This window comes from Macrosteles quadrilineatus, unplaced genomic scaffold (genome assembly GCF_028750875.1).
Source record: "Macrosteles quadrilineatus isolate MER2022 unplaced genomic scaffold, UCM_ALF_1.0 Scaffold_2__2_contigs__length_208266976, whole genome shotgun sequence".
Classification (NCBI taxonomy): Eukaryota; Metazoa; Arthropoda; class Insecta; order Hemiptera; family Cicadellidae; genus Macrosteles; species Macrosteles quadrilineatus.
Genome location: NW_026542595.1, coordinates 178,749,203 through 178,766,940, shown reverse-complemented (window position 1 = coordinate 178,766,940; position 17,738 = coordinate 178,749,203). Strand labels below are relative to the sequence as shown.

General features: G+C 34.2%; 1 protein-coding gene across 1 annotated transcript; it reads right to left on the bottom strand.

Moving 5' to 3' along the window:
- Positions 1–499: 499 nt before the first annotated feature.
- On the bottom strand, positions 500–16,897 carry LOC128986627 (galactosylgalactosylxylosylprotein 3-beta-glucuronosyltransferase I-like). The gene is made up of 8 exons (XM_054407088.1): positions 16,432–16,897; positions 14,769–14,821; positions 13,285–13,427; positions 12,376–12,535; positions 11,068–11,214; positions 10,733–10,924; positions 3,190–3,294; positions 500–2,810 (listed from the first exon to the last, which is right to left on the bottom strand). Exons 1-8 carry the CDS (start codon positions 16,568–16,570, stop codon positions 2,712–2,714), a joined length of 1,038 nt encoding a protein of 345 aa, XP_054263063.1. The 5' UTR covers positions 16,571–16,897; the 3' UTR covers positions 500–2,711.
- Between the last annotated feature and the right edge of the window lie 841 nt (positions 16,898–17,738).

Below are 17,738 nucleotides of genomic sequence, written 5' to 3'. Positions count from 1 at the left end.
GCAAAGCCCGCGGGTACAGCTAGTTATAAATAAATAAAGTCATTTAATCATATGTAAATAAAGGGAAATCATTAAAACTCATTATTTTGCATTTACATTTTTATAAATTCTCTCCTTTTTGCAGGGAAGCCAAGGATCAAACTCCTTCTTGATCCTTGTCAGGCCTACCCAAAAAATTATTCCTATGGAGCCGTCCCTGTTTGTAGCTAAGATAAAAAATCAAATATTTTTTGAAATAAAAAAATTATCATCAAAATCACTAGCTTTGTCAAAATGAGATAAAATATTTATGTCCATACTAAAACAACTATGTTATTATGGTTCGGCCGCTTAGATAGTGACCTGTGTGCTAATGCTAACCAATGCTAGAGGAGGTTGCTATCTAAGCGGCCGAACTATAGTATGGACTTAGACATTATGTTATATATGTTATTAAGTTATACCTACTTGATGAAAAGGAAAAGGCGGTTTTAATAAAGATTTATCAAAATGAGGATAATTTTATATTTTCTATAATTATTTACACTTTTTGTCAGTACTTAGCAATGGGCAACTGGTATTATGCACAATAATAAGCACACGGATGTTTTTAGCATATTGCTGAATTCTCATAATGACAGAATAATATTTTTTAAAGGTCGTTTTACGCATTTAAATGTTTTACAATAAAAAAATCTCAAGCAACCTTTAATTTCAGTATAAAGCAATCTAGAGAATCATAAAAAAACATGTAAGTTTAATTAAATTACTCAGACCCCCAAACAAGATAATTACTGGAATTGAGTATTGTAAAATGAGTAAATACTAAATACCACCACTAGGTAAAAACCTCTTATCACAAAAACATTTTGAGCAGAGAAAAATGTCATAAAAACAATTTATTTAGTTTAATTATCCAAGCCCATTAACAATCATTTACAAAAGTAACAAAACAATCATTTACAAAAGTAACAAAATCTTATTTCTAAAAAAGTAAAAAGTTTTGCCAAAAATGCAAAAATGAAAGACTAAAGTAAAGTTTAAAACCTTCCTGTAAAAATTACATGTATTTTTTGTCCTGGGAACACAACAAAAACTGCCCCCCTTCATGGAATCACTATTCTATAAAACAAAGTAAACCAAGAAGCCTTAACCATAAAGCAAGCAGGAACAAATTAATTTAAAACCTTACGTAAAAATAAATAAATTTGCCAAGTTTGACCAAAATATATACAAAAACAAGTTTACTTATCAGATAAGAATAACATGGGAATTTTTAATTTACAATCTTTTGAATTTTCTCTGTAACCATTAACTGTAAAAAAACACATAAATAAACTAAATCATTTGTTTTTAAGCTCTTCAAAATGGTTTCCGGAGAAAAGTTGGAAATGTAATGTTTAAGCTTTTTAAGAGTCAAAAATGAGAAAAAACTATTTTTACCTCATAAATCCCTCCAAAAAACCCCGTTCCCATGGTCCGATCTGGCTGGTTTGCGAACTCGTTAAAATAAACCTAGGTTAACACTTTTGTACCAAATTTCATCGAAATAGGATCACTTTTGCTCAAGTTATCGTGCTAACGGACTCATATACATGTACGAGTTTGAACAGACTGTGTTTTCGTCCACTGGGGACATCAAAACGAAAAAGTAAACTGGTCCTGGGTCCAGGTCTTACCATGAGACCTACAGTAATAGCAATAGCTCATTCCCTATTTGGGAAATGTGCTAATAGATCAAAATGTAAGCCTACCTACCTCAAGATAAGACCTACTCCACTACTGAGCTTGCTAAATAAAGTAACTAATCAGCTGATGCAATATAAATTGGTATCATGGGACCGAATAATTTACAAATTATGACGTGTATTAATTCAATTATCAATTAATTGAGATGGGGACACCACCTAGGTGCGTTTTTTTTACCCAAATAAAAGTGAAGGATGAGTTAGTAATGATGTGTAGATTTGTTACTGACTAAGATCAGCTGTTTCATCAGTCAGAATAATTTATTTAAAGCCTATTGAACAGAAAAGATCAAATGAGAGCTCAAAAATGTTTACAAAAATTGCTACACCCCAGGTCTACCATGAACCTTAAGATAATCAGCAGGTAGAAATGATTCAAAATTAAACATAGCTAAACAAAGAAAATTACAATTTCATGCTAACTAGGATTTTTTTTACAAAAGTCCAATTGGTAAAATTAAAATTCCCACGTAACTTGGCTTTGTCAAAAGTGAATATTTTAATAACAGTGTCAATGCTGCATAAAATTCACAAACATAAAACCCCAAGTAGTCTAATCCTTCCACACTCTGCATTCTGAGCTATTTACAGGATTTCTAATAAATAACAATCAAGTATAAAACACATTTCTAGATAACAGTATACAATAGCTATATCACGTAAAACACAAAAGACATGGAAGACAAAACAATACACTGGTTGCAGCATAAAACCATCTAAAGAATAAGAATATTCACAATTTTTCTATAAGATGGTTTAAACACATACTTATCAATATAAAAATATAAACGATGGATCTTACAAGTTTATTCTAACCTTAGTATCCATTCTTAAAAAAAAATAAGTATAGGACCTAACATAAAATTTACTAATAGCATACTGGTAAAATAACACGGGTAAGGATAAAAAGCATAAACTGACCGATATGACACAGATACCTAAATAAACTTTACATAATTATTTACAATTTCTACAACTAAAACCCTATACTTGAATCCCATCATCGGAGCGTTTTCCTTTAGCTTTCAGTTTGTCTTCCATATTCAGTTTAGGAGCCTCGGTTCTGGTATGCCACACGTAAACCTTAAACAAAAATGCTATGAACTGAATGACACTAATTATGAATATAAGTCGACCAGCTGTCTAGGCTTTGCAGATTTAGGTTTCTTCCCTAGGTTGTTTTCTTATAAAGTCAGATTCCAGATCTTAAACATTATGAAACTTTTGTATTACTCTTACTCAGCAATGGAAAGTTTCCGCATTCTCTCATGAATATTGTTTTTGACATTGGTTGTGACAATGATTGCGTTTGAAACTGGGAATTTCAGACATTTATCATAACATTCCACTTTAACAGTGTTCTCAAGTTTACATAATTGAAACCATGTGATTATGCATTCATGCAAAGTTTATAGCGTAATCGGATGCCTACTTCCGAGTGTAGCAAGAAGCTTTGACTTACTTTGGTGCAGTTGTCCGCCAGTGGTTCAAGCCTGTCCAAGGTAGTGAGATGAGTAAGTAACTCGCTCTCTTGCCACCCACCTTTCACTTGCAACAGGAACTTTACCTGTCACACAAACATTCACTACAGGTCTGACCAAATAAATTACAACTGTGAAAACATAGACACAGAGGTCTAATAGTTGATCACCATTGCAGCTGGGAAGTGGCAGATTCTTAGATCCGACTTTATCCAAGAACCAGTGATTAATCTACAGCATCAATCAGTACTCATTTCTAAAGCAGAATTATAAGGTTACTCTATGATCAATGTTAGCTGGGTACAACTCAAACCATTTGAAAGATTCTGAGTTTTCACAGGGTCCAACTGGCAACCAATAATGGAATATACCGCCATAAGGATCGGGACGGAAGTTAGATTCATATTCTTATTCAGACAAAGAACCAAGTGGACGGAAGGTTACCACACAGCACCCTTTAGCATTGCATTGGGGAATAGGTTGTTCAGCTGATTGTAGTTATAGCTACTTTTCTTTAAATCTGTGTTCTTCTAAGCTAATGGCATTTTTTGAAAGGGAACAGACCAAATTAGGGGACGCGTTGCAGAAAGTCAACAGTCCCGGAAGGTCAAATAATTTATACCTGTGCCGCTAGGTCAAAAACTACAATGTTTGCAGTGTCTGTAGATCAAAAATCTCAGTAAGTCAAATAGTACAGTCCGAGCTAAAAACGTGGTCTATGTTAAAGCAATTGACTTATTGGGAATTTGACCTAATGCAACAGCAGTTTTAATATAACGAAATAAGATAAAATATAAGTTCAGTTTCGCTGAATCAACAGTGCCGGAAGGTCAAAAGTATAATCTGTTAAAAACAACGATAGTCCTCTCGACGCATGACTTCAATAATTTCGTGTTTTGGTGTACTTAAAGTTGTGCTTAAATTTTGAAAATTGGCACAGAGCTTCTTGGTTAGTCCTACTCGATGACTATTTTGTTGGAACTTTAAACTATTTACCCATCTAACTAATAAAAATTGATATGTATGGTGAAATAGTTTTAAATCGTGATTTCTAACATGAAAAAGTTAGCATGCGAGATTTTTGTTTGTTTTTGGGTTAGAGAGGTTTCGTCTGTGGCAAAGTTGTAGCCAAAAGTGTGATGCGTAAAATATATTTTTTTTTATTTTTTATAATCAGTGGTTCAATAGATTTGGTTGAAGAGGACGGCAAATTAAGCATTTCGCAACGCATGGAAAGAACTACATCGTACGATACGACTGCTGAGTGGACTTTTAATTTACAGTTCTAAGAACAAGAAAAGGATTAATATACAGATCACCAGTACATTCATATTATTTATAAAACATCTTTCTGTATTACCAGCTTACATTTTTCACTTACAAGAATACATCATAAACAGGGTGTTAAAAATAAGCGGGGAGATACTTTACCTAGTAATTCCTTGGGTCAAAATAAACAGAAAATCAAGGATAACATTTTTTCCGAAATCGTTTCGTTAACCAGATATCCACCATTTTGTATTTTTTACATACAAATATTTATCTTTGCACTTTTTCAACCGATGTTTATGAAACTTGGTATGTATGTTAAGGTAAGAGAGACCCATGTTATAAAAAAAAATATATCTCGATTCACCCTAAAATTTCAAAATTTAACACTTAACTACAATATAATATACTTTACTACACCACAATATTTACGTATCCCCATAAATCTTTAACAAAATAAAACGTTAACACTTTTAAAATCCAAAGTAAATCAATATAATCTTTCTTTTTTGAAAAATATATTTTAAAAAAGGCGATGGTAAAATAACGACAGGCGAGTTTCGATCTAGGTGTTTCAGGTTTGAATCTAGGAGGATTTAACATTAATTAGGTAACATTAATGTTTAATCATTGACTATACACCTCTTCCTCCTAGGTTTGAACTGATTAAGAGGAATACATGAAACCGAAGGGGGGAGGTAGCAACAAGTGCACTAGTATTTACTAGTGTCCAATTACAATTTGATGTATTTAACCAAAACCTTTTCTATTTCACTTATTTTCAGCTGGTAAATTTCAAACGATACGTTTTAGCGACATCATTGACGTTATTATCATTATCATCGTTTGAGTTTGGGTTTGCGGCAATGTATTTTTATGAATAAAACCTTTAATTTGATACCAAACTTGACCTCTGCTGCTATTAATTGACTGTATGCACTATTAATTAACAGCTGTGTCTAAGGATTATGTCGGCCTTAGTCACAAACAGGACAACAAGATCGCTCCACTCATCCCACACTCATCTCCATTCATACTTGACTTAAAATGCATACATTTGTATGGTCGCCATTTCAAAGCAACATGGCTACATTATCAATGACAAACTTGGAAAACCTTATACGAGTGTGAGTAAGTCCGAAAACAACTCTAAAAAACAATAAGCAATAAATTGCAAGAACAACCGTTGCTTATATCATTGGGTATACACGTATCTACTGACGTGTATACTCAATGCTTATAACTGTTATATGTACATCGTGAGTATTTCCATTAGTTGTTGTTCCATTTTGTTGTGTATCCATTAGTAATATTTTAGTTGACTCTTTTAAAGTCAGCGGAAATTGTAACTGTTATTACCCTTGAAATAATGTTTGTGTAGTACTTTGCAATTCTACCAATGCTTATAGAATCATACGATTACAATTTTCTGGTTAGAATATGTCGCATAGAGTGGTGACTACTGTATCTTTTTGGTTTGCTTGTAAAACAGGATCAACGGAGATTTTCCATCGACTTAAACAATACGATACTCTCAAATTGTTCATTGCTATAACAAACTATCACACAGTTTGATGAATATTTGTGTGTAAACCACATACAGTACACCTGTATTCTATCTATTTTTCCAAGACTTTATAGAAAATCACGCATTACGTGATCAGTGAAGAAAGGCTGTATCCCATGTGTTTTATAGGTAAAGAAGTAAAGAAGAACACTGCTTCAGGTCAGAGCATTCAGTTATCATCAGCAATTGTAATTCCCGAATCAGTAACTGAATCAATAGTCAATTATGTTAGGGTTTGTTGATTATTTATAATGCACTTTACATGCTCCATTTGATAGTTTATAATAATTTACTCGGAATCTATAAGACACCTTTGGCTTGTATTAAATATTGGGTTGGGCCGTTTAGTATTTTGAATACAATAGGGGTACTCGTCAAACAGTTAAATATTATTATTTCTATGAATTTAATGGGTAACTTTAAAGATTAGGTGGAATTTCTAACAATACTTAACCGTAATCAGCAGCAAACATACATAAGGAATTCCAGTTATTGCAACAGACGCTCTGACAGCCCGTCAACATAAGACCTGCAGACGGGTCAACGAATATGCTGAAAAAATAACGAGATAAGTGAGTGTAAAGTGACTATTTATATCCGGTCGTCATACGCCACGAGACATTCCGTCAGTGAATGGGAGGCCCACACAAGGGTGAAGATCGATAACGCGCTGCATTTGGAATGGAATAATTTGCACAGGTCCTCGAAAAGTACTAAATTCTCGAGTCCCGAAAAAAGTCAAGTGCCCAGAATGTCTTATACACATACGGAAATTCAAGACCTCAAAATATTGCAATAGTGTATTTTCGTATAAATTCTTGAGACCCGAAAAAGTCAAGTCCCCAAAATGTCTTATACACTTACATATATATGAATTTGAACGGATGGTATTTTTGGCCTCTAGGGACTCAAAACGAGAAATTACATCGGTCCCGGGTCCAGGTGTTGCCATGAGTACTACGGTAATAGCTTATTCCCTATATGCGAAATTCGCTAAAAACCTAATAATTCTATAGAATAACTAGCTGTACCCGCTGGCTTTGCCCCGTTTAACTAATACATTTTCAAGATGAGCTCGTTCGCATGGCTCAATCACGTCCTGGTTGAAGTTCGTTCGCTACGCTCACTCACCTTTAGGTTGGAGCTCGTTCACTGAGCTCACTTGCCTTGGGGTTAACTCGCCTCCAGGTTGAAGTTCGTTCGAAACGCTCACTCAGCTTTTGGTTGCAAATTAGCTGTTGTCATAAATTGTTTAATTGACACAGCAGTTAAGATTCATTAATTCCTTTTAAATATGAAAAATCATAAGGTTAACATGGGAAACTCCAGAGCCACTGGGGCGAAGCTCGAATGCCCTATCATAATAAAAATTACTCAGTTTTCCTATTTAATGCCCAAAGAATCGATGTATCGAATTTCAGCCTCCTAGGTAAATGGGTAAGTGGGAGAATTAGTGATGATGAGCAAGGGCGGTCCTAGACATATATTTTGGGGGGGGGGTCACCGGGGGGCCTGGGGGGTATGGAATACCCCCCAGCAAAGGAGGGGGAAAAAATTGTGAACAACGTGCTAAAACGAGTGGTTTTGAAGCTATTTTGAGGGCCTAGTTTAATGTGTTCAAGCTTCCCAGTTTATTTAAAGGTCAAAGAATTGTCTAAAAATAAACTTGTATAATGTCATGTTTTCGCATTATTGAGACTTGGGGTTTTAATACAGTATCAAAGGGATACCGCAACATTACAACACATTCAAGCGTTATTGATTTACGAAAACACACTTTCAACTCATATGGTGGATGTATTTTTGTTTCCACCATGCTTTCAACTGGTGCCAATGTGCATGCTAAATGGAAAATGTCCAAAATCAGGCCAAGATTTCGAACCAGAGAACTTATTTTATCTAAGAAGTGTTTAAGAACTTGGTCTCAAAACGACTGCATTATACCTGCCCAGTAAGCAACAGTTAACCTACACAAAGTACACTACCGGTACCCAACTAACGTTGCCGTCGGCGTCCCGTCACTGCTACCGCCTGGAGAATAGGTTCTCAGTGTTCTCATTTTTTCTACGCCAGTGCCAGTGGCATTTTACAAGGGGTCAACGTGAGAATAAAGTTTTTGTGCAACGATTTTGTGGTTGTGCTGTCCCTTCCACATCTAAGTCTGAGACACTACCATTTTGTTGTTGTTTTATGGCTAGCAACAAAAAAAAATTAATCGATTGAAAACTTGAATTGGGTTTGGGTATTGGATAAAGAAAAGAAGTTGTATCAATAGTCAAAGCTTGAAAGGTAGTTGAATATTAATTTATCTGAGCTGAGCGTTAGGAATTTGTAAATTACAGTAATGTAATTCAATGATTACCGTAGCAAATTTCAAAACATTCAATATTAAATAGTATTCATATTAAGAGCCCCTGATATCATATTTAAGAATACCACAATCCAATTGGATTGCTATTTTTTTTTAATAGTATTAAAAAAATAGCAATCCAATTGGATTGTGGTATTCTTAACGCTATTTTTTTTAATAGTATTAAAAAAAAATAGCAATCCAATTGGATTGTGGAATTCTTAAATATGATATCAGGGGCTCTTAATATGAATACTATTTAATATTGAATGTTTTGAAATTTGCTACGGTAATCATTGAATTACATTACTGTAATTTACAAATTCCTAACGCTCAGCTCAGATAAATTAATATTCAACTACCTTTCAAGCTTTGACTATTGATACAACTTCTTTTCTTTATCCAACACCCAAACCCAATTCAAGTTTTCAATGAATGATAAATGCCGAAAAATTAAATAAGAAGAAGAATGCGACCGAACGTCGCATGTCAGCATCGGACACTGCCGTTGCTGTATATGGCTGAAAGCCTCCGTCGTCTGCCGATCTTCCCTACTTTTCATAACGTACAAAAAACAGTCAGACTCGAACGATGAGTTTTAGGTTAGAGTTTGTAATTAGTCCTTTCATTCGCCACAAGTGTAAAGACTACAATGAATTTTAATTTGGCAGAACGATTTGCAATAAAAATTATTAAAGTTCCCCTGGTATAATAGTTTATATATATAAAAAATATTTTGGGGGGGTCATGACCCCCCTGACCCCCCCCCCCCCTGGGACCGCCCTTGGATGATGAGTGAGTGAGAGTGAGTGTGTCAGTGAGGGCCTTGCCTTTTATAAGTATACATAGCACATTCAACCAGCTGTTAGTTAAAACAAATTATATTGGACTAAAACAAATCGATGATTACAAAGAATACTTTAAAAAATAATTTGAACATCCTACTACTGTATTTTACTATGCATATTTAATTAATCTGCCATCCTCGTACCGAAGAATTAAATGTATCAATGGTCAGCATTACACATAGTATAAATAAGCCAACCATAAGTATGTATTTGAATTTTCTTCCAAATGCTGAATTTGTGTCACAAATGCTTAATGTTACAGCTGTTATGTTAAGCAAATTATATTGTACTAAAAGCTAGCTAGAAGCATTGACTTATTGGAGAAGGTTAGCATCGGCTGCTAGACTTTTTAAAAAATAAAACTTAATTTATAAAAAACTGGGACACCAATTTTAAATTATAGCTTTGAAATTCCCTAGTTCTCAAAATTGTCTTTCTTTCAACACAAAACTAATGAAAATCCATCGTCTGGTTGATTCAGAATCGTGGAAAAACCCCATTTACGTTTTAATAATATATATGATAGTTTGGACAGGTTTCAACCCTTCCGAGGCGTAATACATTTACACAGTTTATATGTAGACTACATTATAACTCATAAAATAGCTCTACAATTAAATGGATCTCCTTTTACAAACGTATATAATAACCAGAAATTTTCAGATCGTCCTTGCGGGTATTTTATGCCACAAATTTTGACGAAAGGCTATACCTATTTACAGTGTTGACCAAACAATTGGCAAGAAGCATTAATAGATAAGCTATGTACCAAATATGATAATTTTAGCTCTATTCTAATTATGACAAAACAAGAAGTAACTAAAAGCGAGTTTTGTTGGTGTAGTAAGCGTTGCAGGAGGTCTACTTTACACTGAATCGACGTTCACTTTTATTGCTTTTGATCTTCCGGCACTGTTGACTTAGCGAAACTGAACTTGTATTTTACCGTATTTCGTTATATTAAAACTGCTGTTGCATTAGGTCAAATTCCCAATAAGTCAATTGCTTTAACATAGACCACGTTTTTAGCTCGGACTGTATTATTTGACTTACTGGGACTTTTGATCTACAGACACTCTAAACATTGTAGTTTTTGACCTAGCGGCACAGGTATAAATTATTTGATCTTCCGGGACTGTTGACTTCCAGCAACATTCCCAAATTAGGTCTATTTACTATCTAACGTCAACCTTTTCTTCGAAAGCATCATTAACTCAGATCATTAATAACAAATAATTAGATGGTTCAGAATCTATCCTGCTTGGTTTCGAGCCAGTAACCTTCAGATTTTGTGGCAAACACTATTACCACTCGGCTACCGAGTCAACTTTCGTCTAGTGTAGTGTTTTGACATTGATCCTAGTATACCTTTTCGTCAATAACAACTTTAGGTAATTTTTTTATACCTTTATGGATTTCCCAGGGTGTCTGATAGTCATGATCATAGTTAGTTAGATATTTGCCTTGTAATGTAATGACCGCACATTTACCTCAGGGCGCTTCAGCAGATGCTGCAGATTGATGGCAAACCCAGCCATATCTATGGGGAAGGGCCTCTCCGGCCGCCATTGACTGTTCCACCCCACCACTCTGCCTGTAGTGAGGTTCACCTCGGGCTTCTCTACCATCAGTCCTCCTACCAGACCTACAGGCCACACGCTCACCTCTCTGGTCAACCTCATCTGTAAATTAAGAAAAAGAAGTAAATTACTATGCCCAACTCACCTAAAACGTCCTATGAGACGTTTTTAAACTGTTCCAAAAAAACACCAACACTACAACTTTTAAACTTTTTTTGGGCCAACTGTTGACCCTCAAAACTGACCTCATTGAACAACTGAAGGCTGTAAGCATTGTCATCGTCTGCAAAGTAAACCACTCCACGATCTACCTCGGCGTTGAGATTAGCTCGTAGCCAAGCGAGTGCTTTGTTGCGTTGCAATACTCCCCTTGGCTTCACCCAGTTGGGCTCCTGACAGAAAGAACATTTCAGTTAATTGTACAAAAAGTGGTTTCAGATACATTGAGGACTACAACATTTGTTGTTTACAATAAATAACAACACAAAAAAATGAGAATATTTAATATTCTCGTTTATTTCAATGAAAGAGAAAAATTACCTCAAAAGCAATTTACTCAAATTGCTCAAAACATCATAGGTTTTATTGAATTGTTTTATTGGGAACTGATCTCTTCTAAATAACTTTCTGAATATATTTAAAATATGTAGAACAAATGTAGCATAATTACTAGTTTCAGAGCCCCTTAATTTGATTTACAAATTGCCCCAATTGAAACGGATTCTATGAGTTTGCAGTTTTAGAGCTAAAAAAGCTATGTTCTCATTTTTAATCATTAAGCTGTATATGTCTACTGTAGAAATTAATACATTGGTTGTTTATAAATGTTTATGACTTGCTTAAGTAACTATTTGGGTGGCCAAGAGCTCCCTATCAAATCTCACAGTTGCTGGTCCAAAATTGAGAATCGTTGTTTCAGAACTCAATTACCATTATTTTACATTGGTCTATTAATTAATGATTATTTTATTTTTCAAAACAGGTTGGGCTTAGATAATTATAAGACTAGGGTTTAAAATTCAACCGTTTGTCTGAAAAAAAAAAAACCAATGCCTTTGATGTTAAAGTGTACATAGGACAGATTGTTTTAATTTTTCCTTCTACTGTACAATATTACTCTTTCTTTATATTATATGATTAAGAATGAGGTAAAAGATGTATCATAAAGAAAAATGGCCTAGGTTTGAAGGAATTTTGTTAGGAAAGCATTTTGTTACGATAGGCTTACCTGGATGGGAAAGCATCTCATTTTGGCACAAATAACACAAAAACATTATAATGCATTATAACATTATAAATGCATTATAATAGCCTATACAATATTAAGGATATTTCACTGTCCCTGACTGCATTTTCAACTGAGGAAAGGTTTGGGAACAGCAACTCAATTCATTCTATAATCCTGTTGTTGCTATTCTAACAAAAATAATTAAAAATGATTTATAAGACAAACAGGATTTTAAGCAATAAATATCAATAAGTAAACTTATTGTTCCTATAATTGTAGCATTGTTTGTATAACCAATCCCATAATCACCCACTAAGTCACTTACTTTAGGCTTGTGCTTCCACTCTGCAGGGGTTTGCTCGTACAAGTGAGTGAAGTTTAAGTGAGTCTCGGTAAGCAGACTGCTCACTAGCGCTGTCTTGTGGTCCGAGTCCTCAACTACGATCCAGTGAAGATTTTGTACTAACATTAGAGTGTGGGACAGCCTGCAAACAGTTGGAACAGTTTTGTTACATTACTTAAAATTTGAAGTTTGGTAATACACTAAGTGTCCCTATAGTTTGGCTTCGGTTTGACCGGTCGCCGGATGGTCAGGCCCACAGGCCGATCCAGTCCCGAGGTGGGTAAACTAGAAGGCGTCTAGTGTATATAAAACTATATAATTTTTTTAAAGGTATTATGATTATGTCCGCGTCTATGTTTGTATTAAAGTGCCTCTGTTTTTGTACTGTTCTGCATGTGAATCGACAACCTTATGTGTGAATTCCATCTATTCAGTGTGTTTTTTGCTCTGTGATGTATGAAAACTACATATGTTTGTTTCCTGATATGAAAATGGTACTTTAAATATTTTGGCATTAGTGTGTGACCAAAATTGTGCCTGAGCATTTTTAAACTTATTAGTTGGAACTATGGGCCTTCTGCAACAAAATACCTGTAAGAAACAAAATGACCTTAAGAACTTTTAAATTCTACAGGTACCATAAAAATGCACTACGTTGTGGCTTTTAAGATGGTTTGATTGAATCTGGACCCAGCTGTCTTCGATCATTTGGGTTTTAATAAGTAGTTCTTGCTATAAAAACTGATGATCATAGTGAATTAGCTTCACAAATTTTGACTATCCCCCACCCATAGTCTATTCAAATTTGGATTGAAATATGCCTAAGTAGCGTCCCATCTTATAACAGTGGTAAAGTGATGATAAAGATATGCTTGTTTATAAGTTATTCACCTAGTAAGCTCAGCCTTCTGCACAGGCCGAGCGTAGGTTGGTGTGATTGCGTAGATGACGGGAAGATCCGGATCCCACGTCACACAATCTCTACGGCCTAATAGCCTCATCGTCTCTGCCATATGTTCCTTGGACTCCTTCAACTAAAGACAGATTGTTGTGAAAAGTGAACAGATGTAACTTAGACTACATGAATGTACTTTCAACAAGAACATATTTATCATTAGTAACACTTTACTGGGGTAAAATTATTAAAAAGACAACAAAGTTACTTTTGAGTTTACCATACCTCAATTTGGGGTCTTTTTCCAAAAAGGGCTGCCATTATTTAAACTGTGGAAAAACAACCATTTATATTAGGTGATTTGAGTTTTTGTAATTATTTCTACAGTAAAATACCCCCCCCCGCAGCAAACCTGCTGTCTTAGCGAATTTCCATTTGGCTGAATTGATTTTCAATTGATCTATTTAAATAACATTAGGTTTAATGAGTACCTAGGTTTGCTGCTACAAGGAAACTAATAAAGTGTGTGTTTTGAGTAAAATAATTAGGCCTATTGCTTAGTATAAAATGAATATATTTGCCAAGTTTGATCAAAAGATATCCATAAACAAGCAAACTACAACATTTTATAATATTCTCCATAAGAATAACATGGGAATTTTAAATTGACCATTTTTTTAGTTTTCTCCGTAACCAATAACCGTACAAAAACACTTTGATATACTGAATTGTTTGTTTTTTTAAGCTCTTTAAGAAGGTTTAGAGGAAAATTGGGAAACTTTGTGTTTTGAGGGTCAAAAGTGAGAAAAACCAATTTTCACCCCATAAAACCCTGTTCCCATGGTCCGATCATGCTGGATCGCGAACTCATTCAAGTTTATCCCGCCTTACACCTTTAAACCAAATTTCATCAAAATCGGATAAAAATTACTCAAGTTATCGTGTTCACAGACGCACATATAGGCCTATATATATATACATATATAAAAATTTGAACGAATGGTGTTTTTGGCCTCTGGGGACATCAAAATGAAAAAGTAAATCGGTCCCGGGCCTAAGTGTTACCATGAGACCTACGGTAATAGCTACTTCCCTATAGGGAAATTCGCTAAAAAACAAGTGAGTAAAGCTATAAATTTTAAAACTATGGTTATTCTTCAGTTTTAAAAAGTGGTGACCCTCGTCTGAAAAAGACCCAAAATTTGGCTGGTAGAAAATTTTATCTTTATTACAACAAAACAAAACCAGTTTTTAAATAAAAATAAGTATTGTAAGTGTACCAGCTAGGTGTATGTGTAAGCTGTGTGTGGTGTGTGTGGTATTGTAGTTATTAAAATATTTTGTTATTCGCAAAAATTCATTAGTTTAGTATAGCTGGAGAAGTGACTAACAGTGGTAAAAATTAAATGTTAATCTAACTGTAATAAAAAGCTAATGGTGTGGAATTAAAAAAATGACAAGTTAGATAGCGTTGGCTTACCTGATATTCGTACAATTCAAGAGTCCTCCTCATGTTATCATATTGATGAGGATCTGTAAAAAAGATACAAGACGATGAAATGCAGAAATGTAAAATACCCTCGCCGCAGCAAACCGTTAGACTAAGCGAATTTCCATCAACTATTGGCTAGATTTCCACTTAAATATCTCCATAAAAAATTTGTCAGGTTTATATCCTTTTCCAATAATATTCATTGAGAAAGTTAGGCCTACTGAGGTTTGCAGCTACAGGGAAGGTAATGAGGTGTGTTTTTATTAAAATGTTGATAGCTTATTATGAAATTAAAAAATTTGCCAATTTTATTTTAAATATATCCATATTAAGCAAACTACACAAAAGTTTATTTATTCTCCATCCTAAGAATAACATGGGAATTTTTAATCTACACTTCTTTTGAATTTTCTCAGAACTATTTTAAGTATACAACAACACTTCAATAAAATTTACTAAATAATTTATTTTTTAAGATCTACAAAATGGTCGAGAAAGAAGTTGGGAAGTGTTGTTTTCAGGGTCAAAAATGGGATAAACTAATTTTACCCCATAAAACCCAGTTCACAAGGTCTGATCATAATGGTTCGCAAACTAGTTTGCATAGATGTAGGTTTATACGTTTATCCCAAATTTAATCAAAATTGCGTACATTTTGCTCAAGTTATTGTAAGTAGGTACTAACGGACATAATATATATAGGCTATATAGGTACCTTAAATAGGCTATAAATGAATTTGAATGGATGATGTTTTGGCCCCTGGGGACCACAATAAAAATTAAATAAATACCTTAATCCGTCCCGGGTCCAGGTCTTAACATGAGACCTACAATAATAGTTTATTCCCTAGAAGTTAAGTTGGGAAGTTAAGTTAATGGGAAATTCGCTAAAATTAGTCATATACTTAAGTAATAGAAGCAATCGGACTGTGCAGTACACGTTTGGTGCAGTAAAAGAGTAAAATACAGCAGAGTAGCCTAAGCTCCTTTAACTTTACAGTACCTAAGTTAGTTATGATAAGTTAAGTTGGGAAATTTGTAGACAGACTACGATTCCCATTAAAAACTCAAGGCTTTATCAAGCAGTTCAGATTTGGGAATCAACCTTGAGTAGACCTAGGTCTAGGCCAAGATTGTTTTGAAAGTAATGAGTTGGTGAGCCATTGGTCAAGGTCTCATGACATCACCAATGATTCAATCAACAGCTTCTTTCCCTGTAGCTTATGCCAATGTTGATGAGGCAACATACAATAAGTTTTAACTTAGGCTACTGCTACTTGCAAAATATCTTTCAACTTTTTGTTCCAGCCTTTTTCACCGAAATTACCTTTGAGAGATTTTAGTTCCTAAGAGGGATAAGACAAACTATCGTATGTTTTAATAAGTACTTAGCACCTGTTTTTTGTTTGCTCAATAAGAGTACAGTACCTATATTAAAACAGCATAATGGAATAACTAAGACCAACCCGTTTGTTTTTTGCTGGAATAGGCATAGGCTAAGAAACTTTTTCTTACATTTGCAGTTTGCTGAGACTAATTTTCAAGTAGCATAACTTAGGCCAAAAGGAATACTTACAAGAGCTTGATTAGACAAGTTAAAATCTATTTAAAAGCACTTTAAGTTAAAAAAAACCATTTTCTCACTACTTACCCCTATTTTTTACACCAATGAACCACAAAAGAACTAAAAGAAGCAGAGCTAAGTAAAGTATAATTTTCTTTCTAATTGGCATGTCTAATGTTTGAACAGAATCTTGATACTTATGGGATGCAGATCTTGAAGAATACATGACCTGTTATTAAACTATCGGTTTAACTGTTTACTAATTAATAAATAGTCAATAAGTTAGATCCGCCGACCTTGCAACACCGTTATAACCTACAAAGCTCAATACTGATTATTAAGAGTACTGTAACATTAACTGAGGTCACATAACCATAAACGTGAAGAACATCGCAAATAGGTTAAGTGTCTACTTAAATCATACATTTTTAACGACATATCAATCTTCCTGGTAATAAAACTAATGAATAATATATACAACACTTTGATTACGAAATATTTATGTTGTTGGCATTTAACTCAAAACAATGTCTGCAATGTTTGTTGCATCGTATCCATCTGTCTGTATCAGTGTATCGTCATCTTATAGTCAAAAGTCAAACGTCGTCATTCAACAAACTGAACTTTTTTTCATAGAGTACGATCACATGATAGAGGGAGAAGGGTAGCTCTGGTCAGTGGTCTGCACAATTTGTTTTTCAGGATTAATTTTGCCACCAGTGTCATTTAGAGGCTTCTGATTGACCATAACGAAGGTTTAGTAATTGAAAAATTATTTTTGTTCATAGAATTAAATTATAAATGCCTCAAATTCAATTTTTTATTTTTTATTATGAAATTAAACCGTCATAACCTAACCAAACCAACCAAACGTGCTGACAATGAAAAAATCTAATGAATGAAGGTTTATTAATCGAAAAAATAGTTCTGTTCATAAAATAAAATTATAAATGCCTCAAATCCTATTTTATATTTTTTTTATTATAAAAACTATCATAACCTAACCAAACTAACCAGACTTGCTAATAATGAAAAGTCAAATGAAGGTTTAACAGAAAAAATATTTCTGTTTATAAAATAAAACTATAAATGGGTCAAATTCAGTTTCATAATGTTTTAATTATAAAATAAAACCGTCATAACCTAACCAAACCAACCAAACTTGTTGATAATGAAAACAATCCAATACATAAAAAGTGCTACGGGTGGGATTCGAACCCGGGTCCTTCGGATCATCAGCCCATTACTCTATCTACTATACCACCGAGGCCGTTGGCATCTACCGTATCGTCGCGGTAATGATGTTCCCTCAGCCAATCAGAAGCCTCAAAATAATACTGTAGGCAACACTAATCCTGAAATAAAAATTCAGCCAGTGGCCTTGGCTTTGGATT

Coding starts and splice junctions, on each gene's coding strand:
- LOC128986627 (XM_054407088.1), bottom strand. CDS start 16,570: ATGTATTCTTCAAGATCTGCATCCCATAAGTATCAAGATTCTGTTCAA. Junction 14,822..16,431: donor CATTGGTGTAAAAAATAGGG/GTAAGTAGTGAG, acceptor TCTTTTTTACAG/ATCCTCATCAATATGATAAC. Junction 11,215..12,375: donor AGTGGAAGCACAAGCCTAAA/GTAAGTGACTTA, acceptor TCTTTCTGTCAG/GAGCCCAACTGGGTGAAGCC.